The sequence below is a fragment of the Tenrec ecaudatus genome, chromosome 4 (genome assembly GCF_050624435.1).
Source record: "Tenrec ecaudatus isolate mTenEca1 chromosome 4, mTenEca1.hap1, whole genome shotgun sequence".
NCBI lineage: Eukaryota > Metazoa > Chordata > Mammalia > Afrosoricida > Tenrecidae > Tenrec > Tenrec ecaudatus.
Window position 1 is genome coordinate 13,618,590 of NC_134533.1, and position 25,920 is coordinate 13,644,509.

General features: G+C 40.6%; 1 protein-coding gene across 1 annotated transcript; it reads left to right on the forward strand.

Annotated features, from left to right (window-relative positions):
* Window positions 1-1,219: 1,219 nt before the first annotated feature.
* LOC142445612 (membrane-spanning 4-domains subfamily A member 4A-like) lies at window positions 1,220-21,459 on the forward strand. The gene is made up of 7 exons (XM_075547567.1): window positions 1,220-1,293; window positions 1,866-2,040; window positions 8,006-8,134; window positions 11,156-11,212; window positions 15,186-15,347; window positions 20,786-20,887; window positions 21,352-21,459. Exons 1-7 carry the CDS (start codon window positions 1,220-1,222, stop codon window positions 21,457-21,459), a joined length of 807 nt encoding a protein of 268 aa, XP_075403682.1.
* The last annotated feature ends 4,461 nt before the right edge of the window (window positions 21,460-25,920 follow it).

Here is a 25,920-nt window from a genome sequence, read left to right on the forward strand (position 1 = left end):
CCAGGACAGATGAACCCCTCAGGACCAGTGGTGAGAGTGGCGATACCAGGAGGGTGGAGGGAAGGTGAGGGATAAAGGGGGAACCAATTACAAGGATCTGCATATAACCTTCTCCCTGGGGGACATACAATGGAAAAATGGGTGAAGGGCAATGTCAGATGGTGTAAGATATGACAAAATAACAATAATTTATAAATTATCAAGGATTAATGGGGATGAGAGAAGAGGGAGGGGAAAATAAGGAGCTAATACCAAGGGCTCAAGTAGAAAGCAAATGTTTTGAGAATGATGAGGGAAACAAATGTACAAAAGTACTTGACACAGGATGTATGTGTGGATTGTGATAAGAGTTGTACAAGCCCCCAATAAAATGATTTACTTATTAAATAAATAAATAAAGCAAGTAGGGTAATGTACTTGGGCTTTATCTCTAACTTACCAACGTAGTTCCTACTGTGGAACACTAGCTTTCCAGGTTCCCTCTGCTATAAGTTAGGGAATAGAGTCCTCATCATATTTCCCTCAGTGTGAGTTTCCCAAAGTTGTGGGTCCTGTTAAATCTTAAATATGAAGGTCAAGCAGAGGCAAAGCAAATGCAGGGTCTAGAACCCCAAGTCCAAAATGTCCAAAAGTCAAACCAGGTCTTTTGCTTCTATCAAATCTCAGTCAGGAAGCCGAGGTCATCAAAATGGTACCTTTGATGGAGCTATGTTTTTTCTTCCTAATCCTCTCGCCAACAATACTTCCTCCCCCTTGAAAACAAAGGATGAAGACTTAAGTCACACTCTTCTCATAAAGTCAGATCTAAGATGCGTCTCACTTTAATCCTGCAACAGAGAGCCCCCTCCACAATGAGATCCTAATCACAAGCCCAGGAGACTAGAAGATGGAACACATCACAAAATGGATTGGGGCAGATGAGAATGTGGCTAGAAGGGCTGTGTTAAATCATCCACTTTTAGACAACCAGGGATATTTGATAAGACAGGATCTACAATTCCTAAATCCTTGCTCTGAAGTCACGTGTGAGAGATGAACACCGAAGTAGCTTTGCATTAGAGAGAAGTAAGGTAACCTACAATACCTTTTCCTTTTGGGAGGAAGTGATGCATGAAGATCGAACCAGAAGCTTTATAATAATGACTCAAAATTAAGGCCAGGGAGTCCATTCTCCCAGGTAAGACTGGCTTAGCGCTTGTGGATTTGATTTAAGGCCAAAATGGAGGTCCTTATTTATTCTATCACTCCACTCCAGAATCTGGATCTTGAATTCTGCCAAGAGGATGCTCAAGTGTACAGTTCAGTCCGAATACATCCTACTCAATAGCATTTAATAGGCAACCTAGCTTTCCAACTTGGTTATCTTCATAGTAGAAACTGCATTTAAAACATCTGCCTTTTCCTAGTCCCATATCTACTTTATGACAATTCTCACTCTTCTGAGCAAGCTTTGGAACAAACTGCAGAGGATAGTAAGACTCAAGCACTGAGCACACGGCAAAAGACGATCATGCTATCCCGGCAATCCTGCCATTCCCCTTTTCCCCTCTCCCCAAGAACAGAGAAAATCAGGGATGCTACAAATAAATACCCTCTTTAACTATTGAAGGAGACCTCATAGCGTAGTAATTACACATTGAACCGCAATATGCAAGGTTGAGAGTTTGAAACCACCAGTCATTCCTTGATAGCAGTGAGTTGAGCTTGGGGCTTTGTTTAGCATATTGTTAGATGTCTAACAGCTGTTATAATTTAGTGAAGGATTGCAGACAGGGATTGGCTATGTCGGAGAATGCCGCAAAGTGCTCCTATCCTGTCATATCTAGATATAACTCATTTTTAATTGTGTTTATTTTTTATTGTAGTACCTCTTCTGCTGCCCTGACAACTTTGCGGAAAATGCAACAGACCACAACAGAAGTTGGCCCTGGTGAGAGAGCCCCAGTGGAGTTGCAAATGGAACAGATAGCAGCTCTAAAGTCACGTGTATGGAAAGGGCTGGCAGAGAAATTCTTGAAGGGTGAGCCCAAGGTCCTCGGGGTAAGTCTGGCACCAATCTGATTTAGAAGATCAATGATGTAAACCCAAAACTGATCACACCCAATGACAACTACTCTCTCTCCCTAGCCTCAAAGCACCACTTGTCTCTCTGTTTGTCACACTGCTGTGAATTACTTCTTGGAACTATGTCACCAGTCTTTCAAATGTCAGCAGGGTCACCGTGTCAGACTACAGAAGCAAAACCAGTGATGCTTGTACCTGTGTATAGAAAGGGATTTATAGCAAGAACTGGCTCACACAGCCAAAGAAGTGGTTATGTTCACTCTAGGTCAACAGTGTGGGTCAGATGTAAGCTGAAGGCTTCTCCTGACACCTGGAGCTGTAGAGACTGGCGAACAGGAAACAGGAAGATCACAGGCGGGTGGATGCCCAGCCTAATGAATCTGAGATTGGCCAAGTGAACCCAAGATTGGCAGTCCACTGACGGCTCATGGGAGCATCAGGCAATAAAACTGGAGACTGATGAACCACATGCAGGATCCAAATCCAGCCATAGAAGTCAGGTAGCTTCCACACACTGTCAACTTGTAGTTAGAGTAGACCACACACTCCACTAAATCGTCCTCAATCATCTCAATGCTGTGGCCAGATTAAGGAGGTCCATTATCCTCACAAAGGTTTGACATCATGAAGTTGAACATACTATGATAGATCAAGTCATCGGAGAATCTTGGCTCACAGTGACATAAACCTAACTATCCCAGTCACCCAAGCTGGGCAGGTTTCAGAAGAACTTCCAGATTAATAACAGACTTGGGAGAAAGAATAGTCGGTCCATTTTATGAACAGCTGTGGAACATTGTCCAATATAGTGCCTGCGTAGGAGTCCACCAGGTTGGGAGACATTCAAACACGACTAAGGAAGTGCTACCTCCCAAAAGGAGCATTGACTCTCTTGATGTGACTGGTGTTCAGACCTCATTTGTTCATGGGGAAGGATTCAAAATGAAAAGAAACAACTGTAAACATCCGTTAGTAATTATAATGTGGGATACACGAGGTATGAATCTAAGAAAATTGGAAATCATCAGAACTGAAATGGAGTGCATACAGATACGTATCCTAGGCATCGGCAAGCTGATACTCAGTGCCTACTGTGATTCAGATAATCATATGGTTCACTGCACTCGGAATGACAAATTCAAGAAGGAAGACATCAAATTCACTGTCAAAAAGATCAGTCTTGCAGTACTATTTATTATCTTTATGCTTGCAAGAAGGTCCCATTCATACAAAAATTATTCAAATTTATGCACCATGCATGAAAGCTAGTGATGAAATTAAAGGATTCTACCAATAGCTTCAGTCTGAAGTTAATCAAACAAGTAACTAAAATTCACTGGTAAGTGCTGGTAATTGGAATGCAAAAGCTGAAGAAACCATAGTTAGAAAATATGAAATTTGTGATAGAAATGAAGATGGAGATTGGATAATAGTATTTTCCAAGACTAATTACATCTTCATTGTAAATATGTTTTAACATTATAAATGATAACTTTACACATTGACCACACCAGATGTAATACATAGACATCAAATTGATTACAACTGTACAATGAGAAGATGAAGAAACTCAATACCAGCAGGCAAAATGAGATCCGGACTGACTATGACAGACCACCACTTGATTACTTGTAATTTCAAGTTGATGTTGAAGAATCTTAAAACAAATCCATGAGAGCCAAAATATATTTCGCATATGAATTTCAAGAACATCTTGAGGGATATCATTGCTGATTTCAAATGCATCTTGGGTGACAACAAAAAGGATGTTTACTTGTGATTTATTGACTATTGAAAGGCATTTGACTGTATCATAAAAAACTGTGGATCACATTGAGAAGAATGGGAATTCCAGAACACCTCATCGCACTCACATGGAACCCACACAGCTCTTTGAGCAAAACATGGGAATATCTTATGATTTAAACTCAGGAAGAGTGTCTGTCAGTGTTGTATCCTTTCTCCATATTTTTACAATCTGACAAGCTGAACTATATGAAGAACATGATCAAAATTGGAAGAAGGCTTATGAATAATCCATAATGTATTGATGATACAACCTTACTGAGCCTGAGGGATACTTAAAGCATTTGCTGATGAAGATTAAGGACTGCAGCCGTCACTATGAATTATATCTCAATGTAAACAACAACAATAGCAACAAAAAATATCCCTTCACAACTGGACCAGCAGACAACATAATGGTAAATGGTGAAAATATTGCAATTTTCAAAAATTTCATCATGCTTACATCCACAATCAATGTTCATAGAAGCAGTAGTCAAGAAATCAAAGAATGTATTGCATTGGGCTACTGCACAAGATCTCTTTAAAATGCTGAAGAGCAAGGGTATCACTTTGAGGACTAAAGTGTATCTGATCAAGTCCTGGTATTTTCAATAACCGCATATGCATGTGAAAGTTGGACAATGAATAGGAAGACCAAAGAAGAATAAACACATTGGAATTGTGGTGTTGGAGAGGAATATTGAAAAGTACCATAGACTGCCAAGAAGCCAAACAAATACCTTGGTGTGGTAGTCACCAATTTGGTGTCAATTTAAGGATTAAGAGTGTGGGAGTGGAGTCAGGGCTGTCAATCTGGGGATAGCTAATGAGATTTTTGTGGGCATGTTCTTCTCCTGAGAATTCTGGGAAATCTGGCACTTCTTCCTTGGAGGCGGAAGACCTCTCTCTCTCTCTCTCTCTCTCTCTACTACTCCCTGGGAGACATTGCTGAAACAAGCCACATGGACGCAACCAGACCTCAGAAGCCGGAGAAGCCACAGAGAGACCCCTGCCAGCACTGAGATGCTTACAACGCCCCTGGACCCAAAGATTTTCTACCCACTGGCTTGTGATTGTCCTGCATTTGACTTCATTGCATTTGTTTCGTGAGTCTGAAGAGGACTTTATAGATTGCTATTGGACATATGAGCTAATATCAGACTTATGAACCTGATCTGGACTGGGCTGGGATGTTTTCTCAATGTCCAATTGCTCTTGTATATACATCTCTTTCTTATACACATAGGTGTGTCAATGGATTTGTTTCTCTAGTCTACCCAGACTAGCACACTTGGAATAGGGTAGTCAGAATCCTTAGAAGTGGGGACTGTGAGACTGTCTCCTGTACTTTGGACAGGCTCCTAAGAGAGACTAGTCTGGAGCAGGACATCATGCTTGAGACAATGGGGAAGTATCTGGATGAGATGGATTGATACAGGGGCTGTAACAATGGACTCAAATATGACAACTGTTGTGAGACTGGTACAGGATGGGACAGTGTTTCCTTCTTTCATATATCAGATTGTTAGGGGTTGAAAGGGACTTGAGGGAACCCAACTTTAACAACAACAGCTCGCCTCAAAGCATATCAACTGATCTTCAGCCATCAGTGTTTGATGTTCAGGCCCTATCACTTTAAAAAAATGACACGATATTCTACCATATTGTGCTTCTAACCATGTGCTTCACCCATAATAAACAGATGGAACTTCTCTATGGAAGAGAAGCAGAAGATAAGGCCCTGTGTGAACTAGCTGTCATTTCCTCTACAGCAGCGGTCCTCAACCTCTTGGTTGCAACCCCAATGGGGGGTGTGTGTTGTCACACTACCCTTTCACAGGGGTCACCCGATTCATAACGGTATCAAAATTACAGTTATGAAGTAGCAACAAAAATAATTTTATGGTTGGGCGGTCACCACAACATGAGAAATTGAATCAAAGGGTTGCGGCCTTAGGAAGATTGAGATCCACTGCTCTACAGGCTTCCTGATACCTGATAGCCTAACATTGTTCATATCTCTGTCTGGCTTCTGTTCATTATCCAGTCCTTCTCCACAGATGGTGAAAATTCTCCTATCCTCTTGGAATTTCCCCTTCCGAGTGTTAGATTGATTTTCCTTAAAGGAATGAAGGGTGTAAAGAGAGACATGTTCATGTTGATGGACCCAGTGAATCTACTAGCACGAACCTGTCTTTCTACAGCTCAGGGTTCAAAGCCTCAGGATAAAGTTATTGTGGACACTTTTAATCTTTTTTTAATGCCATGGGTCAATTGAACTCAAACCCCTGGTTTTTCTTTAAATCATTTTATTGGGGGCTCATACAGCTCTTATCACAATCCATACATAGATCCATTGTGTCAAGCACATTTGTACATTTACTGCCCTCATCATTCTCAAAACATTTGCTCTCCACTTGAGTCCTTTGTATCAGCTCCTCATTTCCCCCTCCCTCCCTGCCACTTCTCCTTCATGAACCCTTGATAATTTATAAATTATTATAATTTTTCATGTCTTACACTGTTTGACATCTCCCTTTTCTGTTGTCTGTACCCCCAGGGAGGGGGTTATATGTAGATCCTTGTGATCGGTTCCCCCTTCCTACTCCACCTTCCCTCCACTCTCCCAGTATCGCCACTTTCACCACTGTCCTGAAAGGTTCATCTGTCCTAGATTCCCTGTGTTTCCAGTTCCTATCTGTACCAGTGTACATCCTCTGGTCTAGCCGAATTTGTAAGGTAGAATTGGGATCATGATAGTGGGTGGGGGGTAGTAGGGGGAAAGCATGTAAGAACTAGAGGAAAATTGTGTGTTTCATCGTTGCTACACTGCCCATACTGGCTCGTCTCCTCTCTGTGACCCTTCTGTAAGGGGATGTCCAGTACCTACAGATGTATAGGCCAAGATTTCGTTGAGAATTTTTGCACTATGTTCATAAGGGATATTGATCTCTAGTTTTCTGTACTTGTGGTGTCTGTGCCTGTTTTTGGTAACAGGATTATTCTTGTTTTAAAAATGAGTTCAGAAGCTTGCTGTCTTTTCTATACTCAGGGATAATCTGTATAGACTTGGTGAAAGTTCTTCTTTGGATACTTGGTAGACTTCTTTTAAAAATCATTTTATTAGGAGCTCATACAACCCTTATCACAATCCATACATACATCAATTGTGTCAAGCACATTTGTACATATGTTGCCATCATCATTCTCAAAATACCTGCTTTCTACTTGAGCCCTTAGTATCAGCTCCTCATTTTTTGCCTCCGTCCCCACTTCCCCTCTCCCCCCAAACCTTGATAATTTATAAATTATTATTATTTTGTCATATCTTAGACCATCCGACGTCTCACTCACCCACTCCTCCGCTGTCCATCCCCCAGGGAGGAGGTTATATGTAGACCTTGTAATCTGTTCCCCCTTTCTCCCTCATCTTCCCTCCACCCTCCCAATATCGCCACTCTCACCACTGGTCCCGAGGGGTTTATCTGTCCTGGAGTCCCTGTATTTCCAGTTCCTATCTGTGCCAGTGTACATCCTCCGGTCCAGCTGGATATGTAAGGTAGAATTGGGATCATGATAGTGGGGGTGAGAAAGCATTCAAGAACTAGAAGGAAATTGTATATTCCATCATTGCTACACTGCACCCTGACTGGCTCGTCTCCTCCCCGCAGCCTCAAACCCCTGTTTTGTTTTGTTTGTTTGTTTGTTGCTTTTTACCTCTGGGCTCAAAATCATGGCTTCATGTCCAGGCCCCAAGAAATGGTCGTTTCTGCATTTTATCGTCTTTCGCTGTATGGAGTGGACTTTCCTTTCTTCAGGGCCACCTCTTGCTGGAAGGTATTTTTTCTAGCTCCTTTCTGGCCCCAGAGAGGGCAGCCTGTCCGGGCATGTGACACAGGAGAGTCACCGTTATCAGAGCGTCACGACGCACAGTCTTTCTTTACTTTGAAATCTCGGGAGCGAGAAATAGATATTCCAAGAGGTAATTCCTGTAAGTTACCATATTCACAGTTCTTTATATGAAAAATAATGATGTAGGAATATTTAAAGCTCGCCTGACTCTTTTGAAAGATTGAGGAGAGTAACTCAATGCTTGGGCCAGGGAGTGACTTGGGCACCATTCATAAATTTTACTTTTTGTCATCATTTCTAGGTTGTCCAGATCCTGATTGCTTTGATGAACCTGAGCTTGGGAATAATAATGATGTGTGCCACACTGCCATTTTATGGCCGAAGTCCCATTTCTGTCTTCATAGGGTACACACTTTGGGGGTCAGTGATGGTAAGTACAGTGCCTTCTGAAACAACTATTTCTAACTTGTAATCCTATAACCCTGAAGAATAGATCTAAACTCCTTCTCATGATAATATAAAGAATATAGAATGATGGGCAAATAAAGTATCTAATATCTATTAGTTATAATATCTCACAGCTGTATGTAACCAAAGACCCAACCCAATATTGTTTAAATATTGAAACAAACAAACAAATTCACTGTCATCGAATCAATGCTGACTCAGAGGAACCCACTGTGGGTTTCCAAGGCTGTAACTGTTTATAGGAGTAGAAAGCCCAGTCTTTCTCCTGAGGAGCTTCTAGTGGTTTCAAACTGCCTACCATGGGGATCACAGTCCAATGTGTTATCACTACACCACTCAGGCTCCCCATTGAATATTGAAAGGATTGATGATTTCAAATGAGGTCAATGGAAGTCATTTCCAGATTGGTCCTTGGTTGGTAATACGGCAACTCCAGAAGTCTCCTGGCAGACGATATCGGCGAGTTTAAGGTCATACAGCTGTTAGTATAGAAATCAGGGCTCACCTAAAATTGTCAAATTCCAGAATTGCATACAAGTGATCATCCTGGTTTTCTGCTTTCATTTGCATGTTCTTACCAAGCCCACTTTGGACCTGTGTTTATGTTTATGGAATCCTGTGTAGTTTATGCCTTCTTCCTACATTAAATAGACTTCCAAGCCCACAAGAGCAGGGCTTGTAAATTGAGGGGTCACTCAGACCATGACAGGGCCACCTCATTTCCTACTTGTGTCCCTCATTTTCTTACTTAGTGGGTAAATTGTGCTGCTCAAAAAATCCAAACTCACTGCCATCAAATCCATTCAGATCCATGGCGGCCCTACCAGAGAGGGTAGAATTGCCCCCGTCGATTTCCAAGTCTGTAACTCGTTCCCAGAGAGAAAGTCTCATCTTTCCTTCACTTTAAGCAGCCTACCTAAGGGTACGCCATTAGGCCACCCACCAGGGCTTTGTGCTGCTGGTTTCAATAATTCCTCCTTCAACCTATTTCCGAAACTTACCTATGAAGGGCCTTCTTTATTTCTCTTAATGTACATAGAGCAATGGCAGGAACCAATACACATTTGCTCTTATTTTTTGTTCCCTCTTTCCCTCTGGTGACAATCTCAGGTGAGCCTTGCTAATCGCAGGGTCGGTCATTCAAACCCACCAGCTCCTCCTTGGGAGAAAGAGCTACTGGTTCAGAAAAGATTTATAACTTATGAAATCATGTACAGTGTTGATGTGAATCAGAATCAACTCAATGGCAGTGGGTTGGGTCTGGGGTTCTATTTAGACCCCATTGTCGCTGTATCTCTGACAAAAATCAAATAAAAGTATCCTTATCTAAGTCTATTTGTTCAAGTTTTCTTAAAGCCTTTTATACATAACACTTTGTATTCCCTCTTTTTTTTCCAATCTAAAGTACGGTATAATTTCCTTGCTATGGTAAATGAGATCCTTTCTTTCAAATCTGTCTTCAAACAGATACACACATACTTATGATATGAATAATGGTTTCTCTCTTTAATGTGGGTCCATCTGTTTGATTGGATCTTCCTATGAATCTCGCTGGTAGAATTTGTGTTTCTTCAAACATAACTGGTATATTTCACATTTCTACCTAATGAAAGAATATATTTTGGTAAATTAAAACTTCAGATATCTTCTTAAAAATTTTATGTTCATTCTTTTATAGTAATGTCTAGTTGATATTTTAGGGTTTAATTCATGTGTATATTTATATAACATTAATTTTAACCATTTTAATCTAAAATTATAATTTTATTGACAAATATAAAACAGTCAGATTAATTTATATAATACCAGCCACCCTTTCTTGATTTTAATAGGATGATTCTAGGGCTTTCCTAAGGAGCATAATGAAGACTTTTGGATTGAGATATTAATTTATGTTATGGATGGTACAACTTTATAATTTATCAAGAGGTTATGTTGAGTTGCATAAATGCCTTACCAACAGGAGATACTTGTCCCTCAAATCTATTAATTCTATAAATTATAATGTTATTTCAGTATTGACAAAACAAAATATTTACAGGAAATACCTGATATATTACATTTAATGTGATGAAGTCTTTTCTGAAATCTTGTTTGTATTAATCATCTTTATGTCTGGATAGAGGCATAATGGTATAGAGAGGGTTGCTATGAGTAAGAGAAAGCACTTAACAGTACCTAACAAGCGGTTTCATTAGATCGGTCTCTTTTATGGTATTAAAATACATTTGGGGTTGGGAGGAGGGGGCTTTCAAAATCAAAATATCAAAGCAAACTTTGAAACGCAAACTGTGAAATAGTCCAAGGCTTATTGGTTTGACTCTGACAATAATATCTCAAAGGAAATATTTGTTCAATTGTTGGAGTCAAATGAACTCATATAGTCTAACCATCTAATAAGCAATGTGACGTTTTTTCTTTGCTACTCTTTTATTAGTGTTGGGGAAAGGGGAGGGTCAGTGAAATGAGGTGGATTGACACTGTGGCTGCAACATGGGCTCCTAACAATGATTATGAGAGCTGAGTGGAAGGATTGTTTTGTTTGGTTGTAATGCGTTAGAATTGACTCTATGACACCAGAAACAATAGAAATAGTCTCGTTTGTGCAAATATTAATATTTTAAATGAAGCTTTAAAATGTCTTCCTGGTTTGGTGTTAGTAATATCTTGTTCACATTTGGTACCAATATCAGGGCTCATTCATATAAAGAATTTGGAAATTTTATATTTCATTGCTCTGGGATTGTTTTAATCCTATTGCAATTAGTTATTTTTTTTAAGGCCTAATAAATTTTCCTATGAATCCCTCTGTTAGAATTTCTTCACTCTCTCTTGAGAAGTGGGGGAACTATTTATATTTTGTGTTTCTTCTAACACAATTGCTCTGTTTAACATTTTAATCTAATGTAAGGATACATTTGAGTAAGTTATAGCTTAACTTATCTGCTGAAATTTTTACCTTAATTTTTCATTTTGTTGCTAGTTTATTATTTCAGGGTCCTTGTCAATTGCAGCAGGAATCAGAACTACAAAAGGTGTGGTGAGTAATTATTTTTATTATTTATTTTTTTAATGAAAGAAGAAGGACTAATAATGCCTGATGGCCCTACATTTTGTCTGTTTGTAAACAAGCAGGAGAGTGTGAGTTTTAACTGCCATTAAGTTACTTCTGACTCATAGTCATTCTACAGACAACATAATGAAACTACCTAGCCCTGCATCATGTTCACATAACATGTTCAAAGTTTACAAGACAAAGTCTCTCCTTCCTTGCTTCTAAATAGCATTCTGGCTGTACTTCTTCCCAGACAGACTTGTTCATTCTGGCAGTCCTTGGTTTTCAAATCTTCTTTGGTTTCAACAAACAAGGTGTTCTATTTGCATTTTGTTGGTGAACCTTCCTCTAATCCAGATGCCTCATTCTTCTTTGAATAGTGCAGCTTCTCAGGACACAGATTTAGGAAATATGGTGAAAGGATACAATCCCGGACCGGTCCTTCAATATTGCTAATCAACCAATTGTCCCATGGCACAATTATTGACGTGAAGATGAATATGTTGACAGAGTGGTGACTGGGAAAATCTTTATGAAAATACAAATAATTCTTCAGGGAAATATGAACCAGGGGCCGTCAAAATATCCTTACAACCCATACTTCATATCACATGCCCAAGTCAACACAAAATGGATCAAAGGCCTACTTATAAAATCTAAAACAATCAAGATCATGGAAGAAAAAATAAGGACCATGTTAGAGCCCCTCATATATATATGACACAAATAGAATACCAGGAATCACCCAAAATACACAAACCACAGAAGATATGCTAGGTAAATGGGAAGTCCTAAAAATTAAACACTAATTCTCAACAGTAGAGTAAAAGGAGGATCTACAGATTGGAATTTTTCTTTTACCTTTATGCAACAATATATCTGACAAGAGACTAAAATTGGAAAATCTCTAAAAGTTTATAAAAGTTCAACACCTCAACAACAGAATCCCAAAAGTATAATTTAAAAATGTGCAAAGGACATAAGCAGATACTTCCTCAAAGAAAACATTTATGTGATTAAGAGATACAAAATATGTTGAAGATCATTAGCTAGAAGAGAGATATCGATCAAATGAAGAAAGAGATATCATCTCACAGTAGAAGTAATAGCAATGATGAACAAAACTGAGAGAGAAAGCAACAGATACTGGTGAGAATGTGGAGAGACTGCAATGCTCATACGCTGCCAGTGAAATTGTAAAATGGTACTACCACTGTAGAAAATAGTAAGATGTCTCCTTCAATTAGAAATGGAGATAGCATATGATTGATTAATCCTACTACTTGGTTAGTTATGTCCCAGAGGGCAAAAACTCATGACATGAATAGAAATATGTGCACCCATGTTAAGTGTGGCATGATTTGCAATATTAAGAAGCTGGAAACTACCAAAGTGTGGACAAGGAAATGATGTCCCCTACATACAATAAAATACTATGCAAATGAAAGAATAACTGGGAATCTATGAAACATTTCATCACAAGGGCTAGCCTGGAGGATGTTACGCTGAATGAAATAAGTCTTTCAGAAATGTACAAATATTATATGAGACCACTATTATAAAAATATCAAGAAAATGTTTACACACAGAAAGAAATATTCCTGGATGGTTACCCGGGATGGGAGAGGAAGTAAAGATTTCACTACTAGAGAGTAGACATTTGTTGACTTGGATGAAGGGAACTGCGATATACAATAAAGAAGAGGTCAGCATAGAATGACCACAGCAAAGGAAAACCATGGATGGTGGACAAGAGTAAAAGACAACAATGGTAAATAATATTAAATACATGATCCTGCAATAACTGTAATAACAAATATTAATTTTTGAGTATACACATAGGTAAATACCCAAGCTTAACAGGTATGGCTTGGCATATTGGAGTATACCCAGGAGTACATTGATAGAGTTGACATAGCTTATTTGTATGCACTACAAATAGAGATGTATTTGTTTGTGTGGAAAATAAATACATGCATATAGTGGCATATACAGTGCATAAAATTATGGAAAATTCATACCTATAACCAAACAGCCTGAGGGACTGAGTCGCTGGGCTTGGAGGCTTAGAACCAAGCATCTGGAGATATCTAGGTCAATTGAGATGGCCTAGTTCACAGAGAGGAACTCTGGTGGTGTAGTGGTTGTGAGTTGGCCTGTGATCCACATGGTGGGCAATTTGAAACCACCAGCAGCTCCCTGGGGCAAAGACTGTCCTTTCTACTCTGGTAAACACCTGGGAAATGCACAGGGGATCATTATGAGCCAGCAATGACTGATGGCAATGATTGTGGTTTCATTCACAGAGTCAATGTTATACATGGTACTTTGATGGATAGCTTTGGAGTCTTCAGAGCACGCAAATAGCAAAGCTGCAACAACTGGTCTACCCTTTTCTGTAACAAAAAAGAATGAAGTAATTCAAAGGCCTAAGGAAACACTAGTCCAAAGGACTAGCGGAGCACGGGAGCCCCAATCTCCACTGCATCCAAAGCAGAACAATTAGATGGCACCAGGCTACCCTACCATCCACTCAGATCAGGAACACAACTGGAGGGTCTGGAGAGAGGAGGAGAAAAAGCTAGATCAAAATGAAAAAAATCATTAAAAAGACCAGATGTACTGTCCTGATAGAAAACTGTGGGAGCCTTGAGACTATGGCCCTTGGACACCTTTACAACCCTATAAAGCAACCAAGCAACACCTTTGAAGAAGCCGTTCCTCAGAAAAACCAACCTTACATGACCAAAAGGGCCGCAGTTGCCCAAGAGCAAAGCTGAGAAGGCAAGAAGAGACAGGAAAGTGAAGCAAAGAGAAATGAGAAAACCCGGGAGGAAGTGGGACAGCTGTTACAGTGCATGGGAGGGCCTGCCACTATTGTGTCAGGACTCAAAAATGCACAGCAGTGAGGCCATCAAACAAGGAATGGCATTGAAAACATCTTTCCAGTGTTGAAAAGCCAAGATGTCACTTTGAAGTATCCCTGACCCAAGCCATGCTGTATGCCATGGTATACAAATGGGGACATAGGACAATGACTAAGGAGGATGGAAGAAGTGATGTATTTGAATCATGGTGCTGGTGAATACTATTGAATAGAGAGAGTACAAATGACCAGAAGAATGATCAAATCTGTCTTGAAAGAAGTGCAGTAGGAAAACTCCTTAGATGCTAGGATGGCGAGATTTTGTCTCAAAAACTTTGGACGTGCTACGAGGATAACCAGTCCCTAGAGAAGGACACCGTGCTTGGAAAGTAGGAGAAGAAAAAGCTCTTCGATGAGATGGATTGATACCGTGGCTGCTACAATGAACTCAAAGATGGCCACGATGGTGAGGATGGGGCAGGGCAACGGTGTCATTCTCTTGGATATATAGTTGCTCTGAGTTGGAATTGACTTGACAGTATCTAACAAATATTTGAAACCCCCAGTCACTCCTTGGAAGAAAGATGGGGCATTTCACTCCCATAAAGAGTTTCAGTCTCAGAAACGCAGAGAGGCGGGGTCGCTAGGAGTCAGAATTAACTCAATGGCAGTGAGTTTGGTTTTGGGTTTATATGCAATCCAAGGGACAGCAGTAACTCGAAAGATCAGATAGAAACTTGTAGGCGATGAGAGACTTACAGGGGAGAACAAGTCAGAAAAGGTGGGTCAGAATGGCTGCTCACCTGGAAGAATGTCAAAAATGTGCAGAACTGAACATATGGAAATGGTTGGCTAGATATTTTCTTGTGTATATTCTCAACAATATCAAAAATTAATGAGGTGAAATAGCCCTATGGAGCATTAGAACCCGTTTCATCACGATGAGTTTAGCTATTAATAGCATTATAAGGAAGGGAATTGGGAGATAATTGCTGGAGATATCTATGCTGGGGTTAAGAAGTGGATGTGATGGTTGGAGACCAAGCTGACGCTGTCCCTGGGCTATTTAATTGATTTTTTCTTCTTTTCTAGATTCAAAGTAGCCTAGGACTGAATGTCGCCAGCTCAGTCATAGCTGCATCTGGGATCATTATCACTTCAATGAGCTTGACTCTTTCTTACTATATGCAGTTTAACTGTAACTATGATCAATCGTTGCCGCAAAATTGTGCCTTGATCTCAACCATTTTAATAGTGAGTGCTTCTTCTTTTCGTGGGGGACTGTGATGGAAGTAGAATCCAGATCCCAGGTTCTAGCAAAAATAACAATCAGTATTCTATAATTCCTAGGTGATTTTAGGAACTTCGAAGTCATAAGAGAAGTCATATTTGAGAAAGAAGGTAAACTTGTATTTAGGTGTTAGGGTCACACCCCACATCTCACCTTGATTATTCTCTGTATGGGATCAGGCATTGTGGGAAAAGAGAGCTCATATTCATTTACATATAGTCCTTCTTTATTTCCCAACTATGATCAGTATATACTATAATTCCTTTCAAAATAGAGCTCAAATGGCAGTCTGTGTGTCTCCAGGGCTTCCTGATTGAGCTCTTTGTGGTGTTACCTGGTTCTCTAAAGGATGTTAATATTATCTTGAACATTATCCTGTAGTAGTGATGAGTAACCCAGGTCCCTTCCAATATCTCCAGATGTTCTTGTATGACTCATCATTTTTATCCCCAATATCCTGGCACATTTTCCATCTTAATTGTGCATTTTATAACTTTTCAGTCCCACTTGGTCTCAGGTGGATACTGTTCTAAAATTTCAGTCTACAAATGAAGTTTGCTATGGACAGAATTTTGACAGGTGTTGAAATCCTAGCTCCAGTAATTGTGTGTATGGCCCTGTTTGGTAATAGGGTTCTTCTTTTGCTGTTCATAAAGTCATAGCAGATGAGGGTGGGTCCTAAACCTAATCTCTTCAGAGTGGTCTCTTATAAAAGGGAAACCCAAGAGGCACAAAGGCTTAGTGGGAAGGCAGATTATATGTGAAGATTCAATTATAAGCCAAGGACTATCAAGGGCCACTCTCAGAGCTACCAATAAGTAGGTATTCACCAATAGAGACAATAATCTGGACTTCTAGCCTCCTCAATGAGGAGATAATACATTCTTTTCTTTATAGTAATTTTTGTCATAGTGGCACTGGGCTAAAAGGAATCACTTACAAAAAGATTATGGATTGAAGTTTTCATTGATGGAATGAGCGGCATGTAGTGGGAGGGGTGGTACATGGGAGTTGGTTATTGTATAAATGTATGAGAATGTTTCTAAAAGTTGGTGGAAAGTAGAAGGAAAAGAAAAATGTTTAAGTCCAAAAAAGAAAACAAGTTTAAGTCCATTAAATATTTGGTACTAAAAAGTCCCTTGGCCAGTCTCAATACCATTGGGTTTTCTGTGATCATTGCTTCATCTAAATCAGTATTTCACCAAGGTGCCTCATTCTTCCTTCTGTCTCACTCTCAGCATCACCTGTCCTCAGCTAAATGTGGGCCCCGGCATTGTTCCCAATTTATTATATAGACTCCGGACTTCTGATGTCTCCAGAGCTATATGAAATAACCCCTGGAGGCAACTTTGCTAAACAATTTCTCCCTCATTGAAATTTCTAGACATTCTTATAGTAAACAATTTTGTTCTTTGCTACTTGTTTTTTTTTTTTAAAGAAAAGATTAAAGCTCTTCTTCAGAGAACTTAAACATTTCTAAGGTTAACTGAAACTAAACTCATAGCCTTTGATTTGATTCGGACTCATCTTGACCCTACAGCACTCCTTTGGAACACAATGGAACCGCCACAGTGGGTTTCTGAGACTGTCATTCCTTATGGGAGTAGAAAACCTCATCTTTCTTCCTCAGAGTGGCTGGTGGTTTTGAACTGGTGATGTTGTAGTTAGCAGGCCGACGTGGAACCACTAAGCTACCAGTACTCCCTCTCTCAGTTTATAGAGTTAGAAATTGTCAGGAACAGAATTTGAATCTCCGATCTTCTGCTCTTATTCTCTGGTGTCATTTACAATTGCTCCGAAGAGGAATGGTATTATGATCAGTTTCACAGTGTCCAACATTCATAGACTTTAAGGAACCAATTGTACTTGACTCACTTAATGGGCATGACTTCCTAGATGTCTGTAGAGGGCCTTGACCACTGAAGGGCTTGTGGTTGGTGTAATGCTCTTCTTTTGCTCTCCTGGAATTCTTGATCACTTTTGAACAGGAAGGATGACATTTTCATTTTTCATTTAGCAATATAAATTGTGCCCCTGACCCTGCCTTTATCTCAGTCACCTTCTTCCAGACCGTGACAGACTCTAGATTTTTTTCCCTCCCCATCCTTACACCAGAAACCATCCATAACAATTTCCTGCGTGAAGCATTAAATATCTTCTAACCTGGCCTTCTGCACTCAGTCCACACATCCTTGAGGCTATCATTTCTGCTCAAGGATCTTGGTGGTAGAGTGGTTACAAGTTAGACTGCTAACTGCAAGGACCACAGTTCAAAACCACCCTCTACTCCATGGGAGAGAGACGGGGCTTTCGACTCCTGTAAAGTGCTACAGTCTCAGAAACTCACAGAAGTATTTCTACCCTGTTATATAGGGTCATGATGAGTCAGTCTTGGCTGAATGGCAATAAGTTTAGGCTACACTCAATCCTAGAGAGTACTCTGTGGAAGACCTAGGAATGTGATCATTTTATGCCTTCAAGAAACATAACCCTCCTGAGAGGAAATATCAACATTATTATCATTGCAATCATTAGTATCTGCATCCTGGCAGTTTGTTTTCCAAAGTATCAAAGGGTTTACTCTTGGCAAGGTTAGCACACGGTGGTGAGTGCTCTGGAGAAAAGTGTTGCTAGATTGCACACTACTGGGACCATTCGGCAGAAACTTAAAAATAAAATGCCAATGATCAGCCATACATAGAAAAAGAGCAATTCTAGGTGGCTCAAATGAATGCATCTTTATTTGACACGTGTTCCTATTGTTAGAAATCTAGCCTTGCACCTGTTTTTGTCAGTAAAGGCTGATTGACATGTAGTCTCACCCATTTGTTTACAGATTGCCTGTGGCTGCTTCTGTGATACTGTGGAAGAGTTGAGTAGTTACAACTCAGGACTTAGATAGATCCCACAATGTTTTCAAGAGCTATGGTCTGATCCTGCTAGAAAAAACTTGCCAACTAATAGCCAAGTCCTCTAGAGCAGAGGTCCTCAACCTTCCTAATGCCGTGACCCTTTCATACAGTTCCTCATGGTGTGGTGGCCCCCCAACCATAAAATGATTTTCGTTGCTACTTCATCACTGTCATTTTGCTGCTCTTATGAATCAGGCAACCCCTGTGCAAGGTGTCGTTCCACCCCCAATGGGGTCATGACCGACAGGTTGAGAACCGCTACTCTATAGAGGATAAAATTAGTAGTGGGATTCAAATAATTTACAACAGTTTGCTGCCGTAACGACTCTCTTAAGTATATGAAAAAAGGATACATCCAAAGGTAGTTTATTATTTCATACAATTCATACTTAAATAAGAACAACAAAAGAGGAACACAACATATTATAAGTTTTAAAATATTAATGAACACATATTAAATAATGCCTGCCCTAAGCCTATAAACCTGTTATTTAAGGGTTTTCCACATTGCATCTTGATTTGCATCACACTTGCAAGAATCTTCGTCTTTATCCAACTGTCATCAGCTGTGTGATTCATCCTTCTCCATCTTTTCACTGTAAGAGGAAGCTCCCCTTCCTTCAGACCAATTAGACAATAGCCATTGTAATAGATGTGTTAGAAACAGGCCATTTCTCTGAAAATATTATGTTCATCTTTGAAAAACCCCTTTCTGCTTCTGTTGAACTTATAGCAACTGTACTGATGCTGTCTTCGCTCTGATTTGCAATCAGGAACTGCATATTCATGCATAATATCTCGGGAGAATTTGGAACGTAACACAAAGCTGGAACAAATGACAGCGTGTCACCCTCTGGCTTTGCACTTTTTTCTCTATGGTACATGTGTGGTTACTGAAGTAACAAACACAAAGTAATGCAAATGTAACATTTCATGAAAATATAATGAGTTTTGTGAAATGAGTAAATATTATAAGTGTAGTCCCACCTAATGTTTCATACCTATGGACAGGATGAACATTACTCTGCGTGCTTAGAATATGCCGTGGCACCAGATGAGTGCTAACAATCAATCCATCAATCAATCAATCAATCAATAAGGAGTGTCAATTCGTTATTTCGATATTGGGCACTTTCCGCTGACTACCTTAGCGGGAACACCGATTACAAATGCCATTTGAACAACTGGTTCACCAAACTTAGCCAAAAAATTACATAATCAGTTCTGCTGAACTGGTCGGAATTGGTTGAATCCTACCCCTGGGTAAGATCTTTAAAGACAAGGAAATTTCTTATCTTGTTTGCTCCTATGTCTTCAGCACTTACCACAATGCCCCAAATACAGAGATTCCAGAGTAAACTCTTTGTTCCAAGGACAATTGCATGTACACTGAAACAAATAATTATGTGTATCCTCAAAGCCCACTTGAATCTGTGTTACATTCTGAGTCCATCCTTTCTGGGTTTCTTCCGAGCAGAGGGATAGGTAGAGAGCAAGGAGCAAGAGATAAAACCAAAGAATCTCAGACACCATTTCAGATGACGATTCTTAAGAAAGAGAGCACTCCCCAGTGTCCTTAACTGATGACGTGGTTCCGGTTAAAGGTTAGAGCTATAGCCAGCCATTCAAGGATCTGGATTAAAGATAGATGCATTTGGTGTTCAGGATTACATTGGTTTCTGACGGCTGCTGGAACAAATTACCACAAGGTTAATGAAAACAAATTTATTTCATTCCTGGAGCATGGGAGGCTGAGTTCACTGAGCTAGAATTATGATTTTAATAGAGCTGCATGTTTTGTTGCTCAGTTTTTCTGAAAAACGCTATGGGAGAATTTAGGTTTCTTCCTCCCCACAGTCCCCTTGTTCTAAAGTTTCCCTTCATTCCTTGGCTTGTAGCCCATTCCCCATATTAAAAGCAAGCAGTGCAGTCTTCAACTCTGATTCTTTTGCCTCTTAAGTCTACTTATAAGAATGCTTATAAATTACTCTGGGCCCATCTTAACCATCCAGGACAATCTCTCCATCCCCAAACCAGTTGCTCAGCAGCCTTTGCCATGTAATTTAACACCTTCACAGATTCCGGGGATTAGGACATGATGCTCTTGGCGGGGAACATTTTCAAGTATAAGTGCTAAGACATGCGATCACATTATGATGTGATGCCCAATATCCAGAATGTGTCGTGTTTGGAAGGACGAAAATGCCCATGAGCTTTATGATGTACGCTGACTTTAGCCCTGGAATGTAGCACATGGGGTGGGGGTGGGTGCATGTTTATCTCATCAGCGAGGAAAGGGAGAGCATAACTAACATTCACAAAGCCAAGTTAATGGCCCAACTGGTCAATGCCAGTTTGTATGTTTTGTTTTTGTTTTTGTTTTGAACCCCTGGCGAGCCCTTTCCCCTTCGGGGTCTTGTGCTCAGTGATCAGGGTTTGGGACTTCTCATCTTCACTCTCATGCTGCTTTGTTCTGGATTTGCTTCTAGGCTATGGACGGTGTCGTCCTCCTTTTAAGTGTGCTGGAGTTCTGTGTGGCTATGTCCCTCTCCGCCTTTGGGTGCAAAGCGGTCTGCTGTAACCCTGGTGGCGTAAGTATTGGACTTCCCTTGGAAAGATCTGTATTCATTTCTTTATTGCAAAGGAATAGATTGAGAACAGTGGCACAAACAGAGACTTAGAACAGCACACATTTAATTTCTCCTCGTTTCCAGCAGTCAGGAGTCCAGGCATAGCTTAGCTAGGTCCCTTGCTTAGAGTCTTATGAGGCTGAAAAAGTGTTGGCTGGGAGTTTTGGCCTCCTATGAAACGGATGATCTTTTCCATGTTCATATAGCAGAATTAATTTCTTTTAAATGATAGAACTCATGCATCAGGATAGTAAAAGGTTCTTTTTCTTTCAAGTTATTTTACAGGACTCATTTGGGGTAGCTTGACCTCAGAGACCCAGCCAGTTGTGTGCTGACACTGGATGAGGAGAAGAGGAGAGACTGATAGTGATGAGCTTGGGCGGCATGTGGTTGATTCACCTACAATGTTCTGATTGATTTCACAGATTGTGTTTGTCATGGCCTCGAATCCTCTTGTGGCAGAGACAGCACCTACTGCGCCGTTTTCAGGACACGCGATGCCTCCGGCAGAACAACAGTTATACCATCCATGAAATGCACCCTGAGAGGGAGCGCAAGAACCCCAGCAACCCACTCTGATTGTTAAAAATAATTATGTATTTTATATTAAAGTCAGAATATTGTTTTCATTTCCCCCTGAGAATTTGTTGACTTATTTCATTGGCTCTTTATTCAAGCATAAGTTAAATAAATCATACATTTAATGAATCAACAGCACGTGGAAGTGTTCCATCAATCCTTAGAAATGTGTGAGGGCATCAAGTTAGCAAAGCCGACATGACAACAAAAGAGGAAAATATATTACTGAAATGGGACCACTCGGTAAATTTGAAGAGCTTTTAAAAATGCATGAAAATGTAATTAAAAGATAGTGGGATTTTCCCATTAACTTATCGAAGCCCCATGATAGTCTTCCCATTTGTTAGATGTTCTTTCTCTACCTTTGGGGTACAAGGTGTTTTCGCCCTCAGAAAGCTGATATCCATACCTCCCTGACTCTGCTAATTTCCTTCTTTTGTGTTCTTTCTACAGAAAGTACTCAGAAGACATTCATTCTATATACATGCACAATATATTACTTAGGTACAAGTACACATGGAATAAAACCACCGTGAATCAGATTTACCTTATGGTCCTCCATCCCGCTTTATAGAACTCCGCTCTCCTTCTTCTTCTTTCTCTTTCTCAATTGCAATCATGACATGGAGTAGTGACACACCTGCTCTGACTTCCCAAGGTGGAAGGTGAATCGAACTCCAGATCAACCCAAGAATGATACCTAGGAGGCATGCCTCCACCATTCAAGCTTCTTTACTAATTCTGACAAAAGTTGTCCTGCCCAGTCTGTGCTGGTAATAGATAATAGGTTGCAATGATCAAACAGAATGTGCAGGCAAGGCTCACAGTCATAAGATTGATTAGAGAAGTTAACAGGGTATAGTTTAGGATAGAATATGCTCAAGACACAGTTCTCGTCAGATTGGCTTCTTTTTAGCTGCGTCTGCAGGCATGTACCTCTGGTTTGGGCTCTCTAGCCATTTGATTCCTTGGCTTCTCATCCGCTTGATCAATGATATAGAACTCCTTCAGTGCTGTCAGTCAATGCCTACCATTCAGACGGAAGGTTCCCAGCCATGTTTCCATGGATCAGCAAGTCTAGCTCCTGTGCCTGGAGGCAGCCCCTATTCCAAAAGCAAGCCTCCTGCCCCCAAACACTCAGCTTTACTCCACTGTAAGCATAAAAAAGCAAAGATCATAACAATGGAAAATACGTGGTAGTCAACAGGCACCCTCATGGGACACTCTCAAAGTAGGAGATCCAAATCCAAGCGCAACAAGAACTAGTGGCAACTGTTTCTTGCTTTGTTTTCTCATGTGATTTGAGTTGTCGTAGTTGATGTTCTCTACCCCTTGTCTCAGTCTGGGTAGACTAGAGAAACAAGCACACTGGCATGTGTGTAAGCAAGAGCTTTATCTACAAGAGCAATTGAATATTGAGAAAACAGCTCAGCCCAGTCCAGATCAAGTCCACGAGTCTGGTATTAGTCCCTATGTCCGACACCAATCCATAAATTCCTCTACAGACTCACTAAACAAATGCAATGACACCAAATGCAGGAAGATCCCAGGCCAGTGGGTGGAAAGTCCTGTGGATCCAGTGGTGGTGGAAGCATCTCAGCACTGGCCAGGGTCTATACATCACTCCTTCAGCTCAGGACGCTAGCATAACTCCATCTATCTTGTCAGCTAAAATGTCTCCCAGGGATTGAGCGTGTGTCTTGCCTCCAGTGACCTATTTATCTCCAAATGAGGTCATCAAGCTGCAACCTGATTGATAGGCTAAACCCCACCCCTTCACTCAATATTCAGATTGACAACAGATTATGTAACTACCACCCTCTGTGAGAGCCCTGATGGTGTAGTGGTTAAATGTTGGGCTGTGGTACACAAGGGCAGCAGTTTGAAGCCACCAGCCACTCCATAGAACAAAAATGAGTCTTTCTACTACCACAAACAGTTACAGTCTCATAAACTTACAGGGGGCAATTCGACCCTGTTCTATAGGGTCATTATAAACCTGAATTGATTTGATGGCAGTGAGGTTTTTAGGTTTTGGGGTTTTTTTTTTTACATCTTGGAAGATGGTGCCCATGTAGAAACAACCACTCTCTGCTCCCATTGTTAGACCAGAAAATTAAAAAAGAGCACAGCCAAGCTGGATATTTGTTTGCTTCTTTAAGCCCCCTGGTTTTCATCTGCCACACATCCTGGTTCATTAACAAAACTTTACCAGAACAAATCAGAGGAAAACTACCCGGTTTTAAAAGCAGCAACTGAGGCATAGAAACAGGTTTTACCAAGATGGGCTGGACACAGAGTCCTAGGGACGGACGCAGAGGCTGCTCAGAGTCACATCATAGCAAGTGAGTAAACCAAAGCATTCATAGAAGACTCCAGCCTGCTGAGTAAGACATTGCTCTACTTCACTCCACAAAGCTACCACCTAGGTAGGTGACTGGAAGAGACCCCACTCCCTCACTCCCACTTCTCCACCCCACCATCAGAAAAAAGCAAACCTCATCCCCTCTGACCCGATTCACCAGAAGTACATTCTCTCAAGATAATTAACGAACATCACAAGAACACAGCTCTCACAGCCATGCCAGAAACCAATTCATTGCCCAAGTCTGAATGTCAAACCACTCTAACAGCCCACAAAATGACAAGGTAGTAAGACAGCACACCACCAAGCACTGTACCCAACTGGGCAAGAGACCGCTGCTGCAAGCAGGCCTGCCGACCCGACTGCCCCCTGGATTGGGTGGGGAACCCAGTGACGCTTTCTACTGACACCGTTGTTGCTCTGTGCTCTATCACTCCCAACCAGTGCACTATTCTTAAAAGTTATCTTCAACAAGGATTTATACATAAGAACCAGGGAGAGAGAGAGAGAGAGAGAGAGAGAGAGAGAGAGATGATAGATAGATAGATAGATAGATAGATAGATAGATAGATAGATCAATTACTTTACCTTTTGCCTTCTAAATTAACTTGTTTACTGTCTAGTCCTTCAACACATCCCCCAACCAGAAGTTAGAAGCTGCCATAGAGACCAAGCTCCTGTGTAAAGCTTAGAGCCCAAACAAACATACATTAACCACTATTCGGCAGCGCTTACCCTAGTATTATTTTTCCCATTAGTGTTCTTAAAACTTTAGTCTCTTGCCCTCTCCTTTTACTTTCCATTCTTTCGTCTAAAGACCTGAAATTTTGTTTCAGAACACTAGCTAGCTATGCTTTAATTTCATCCTTCTTATTGTCAAAACTGTGTTGTCCTTCCCACCCTCATAAAACCCAAAGCTGGCAGTGACTCTACATGAAAAAAACCAACAACCTTTTGTCTATCTATCAAATATTAGTACCCATTCCTTAATCACTGCAAACATGCACTTTGGGGGCCTAAGCTGCCTTCCTTTAACTTATCAAATAACACTACTTGATCTCTCCCATATTTTTATTTTATCTACTCCTCCTTTCACAACCTCCCAATATTCCCCCCCCTACTCTATGAATGCTCCCCTAATTCCTAACCCCACCCCCAGATACTTAGTACAAACTGTATTCTATCACCCCCTCTACTGAACCACCCAACAAAGCTAACCACTCACACATAACAAAACCTACCTAACACCCAGAATAGTGACAAAAAATATGTCAAGGAACAGCAAAAGATATTGGTGAACACAAATAAACAAGAGAAACAGAAACAAATTACCGAATACCAACCAGACCTAAATGTAATGCCTGAAATTGAACAGGCTATGGATTTACCCGCCCCAACCCCCCCCCCCCCCAAAATTTTAAAGAATCTGATGGCGCTCATGCAACAACTGAAGGAAGAGCCTGAAAGGAAAAGTGAAACAATAGAAAAGCTAGTAACCTCACCACTTGCTATAGAAGAAAAGCTCCCAACAAAAACACAAAACTCAAACACTACCACAGCAGAATTAAACAACACTATAAAGGGACAAAAAGAATTGACGAGATGGAAACACAAATCAGTGCCCTAGAAGACAAATCTATAGACTCTAACCTAAAAGAGGAACAGATAACAACCAAAAAAAATGCAAAAGACACCAAGTAAGACATGAGAATATTGTGGAAGATGATTAAGAGCAGCAATGTGAGTCTTGTCGGTATTCCAGAAGAGAAAGAAGCAAAGAAATCCTCGTAGAGAATTGTCCAAGAGCTCCTGAAAAGGAACATTCCTCGATGTCAAGATGAAGGAAAGTTAGATATCCAGGAAGTCAAGAGAATCCCAGCCAGGAAAGATCCCAAAAGGAAAACTTCTGGCATATTGTAGCCAAGATGTCTTGTGGGGGGAGGTCAGATGCTCACAGACATTCTCCCAGTTGCAAGACTGCAGTAGGCCCCACTCCCTGCTGTTAAAGACAATGGACGCCTGCAGACATCTATTTGGTTCCAGTAGTGGG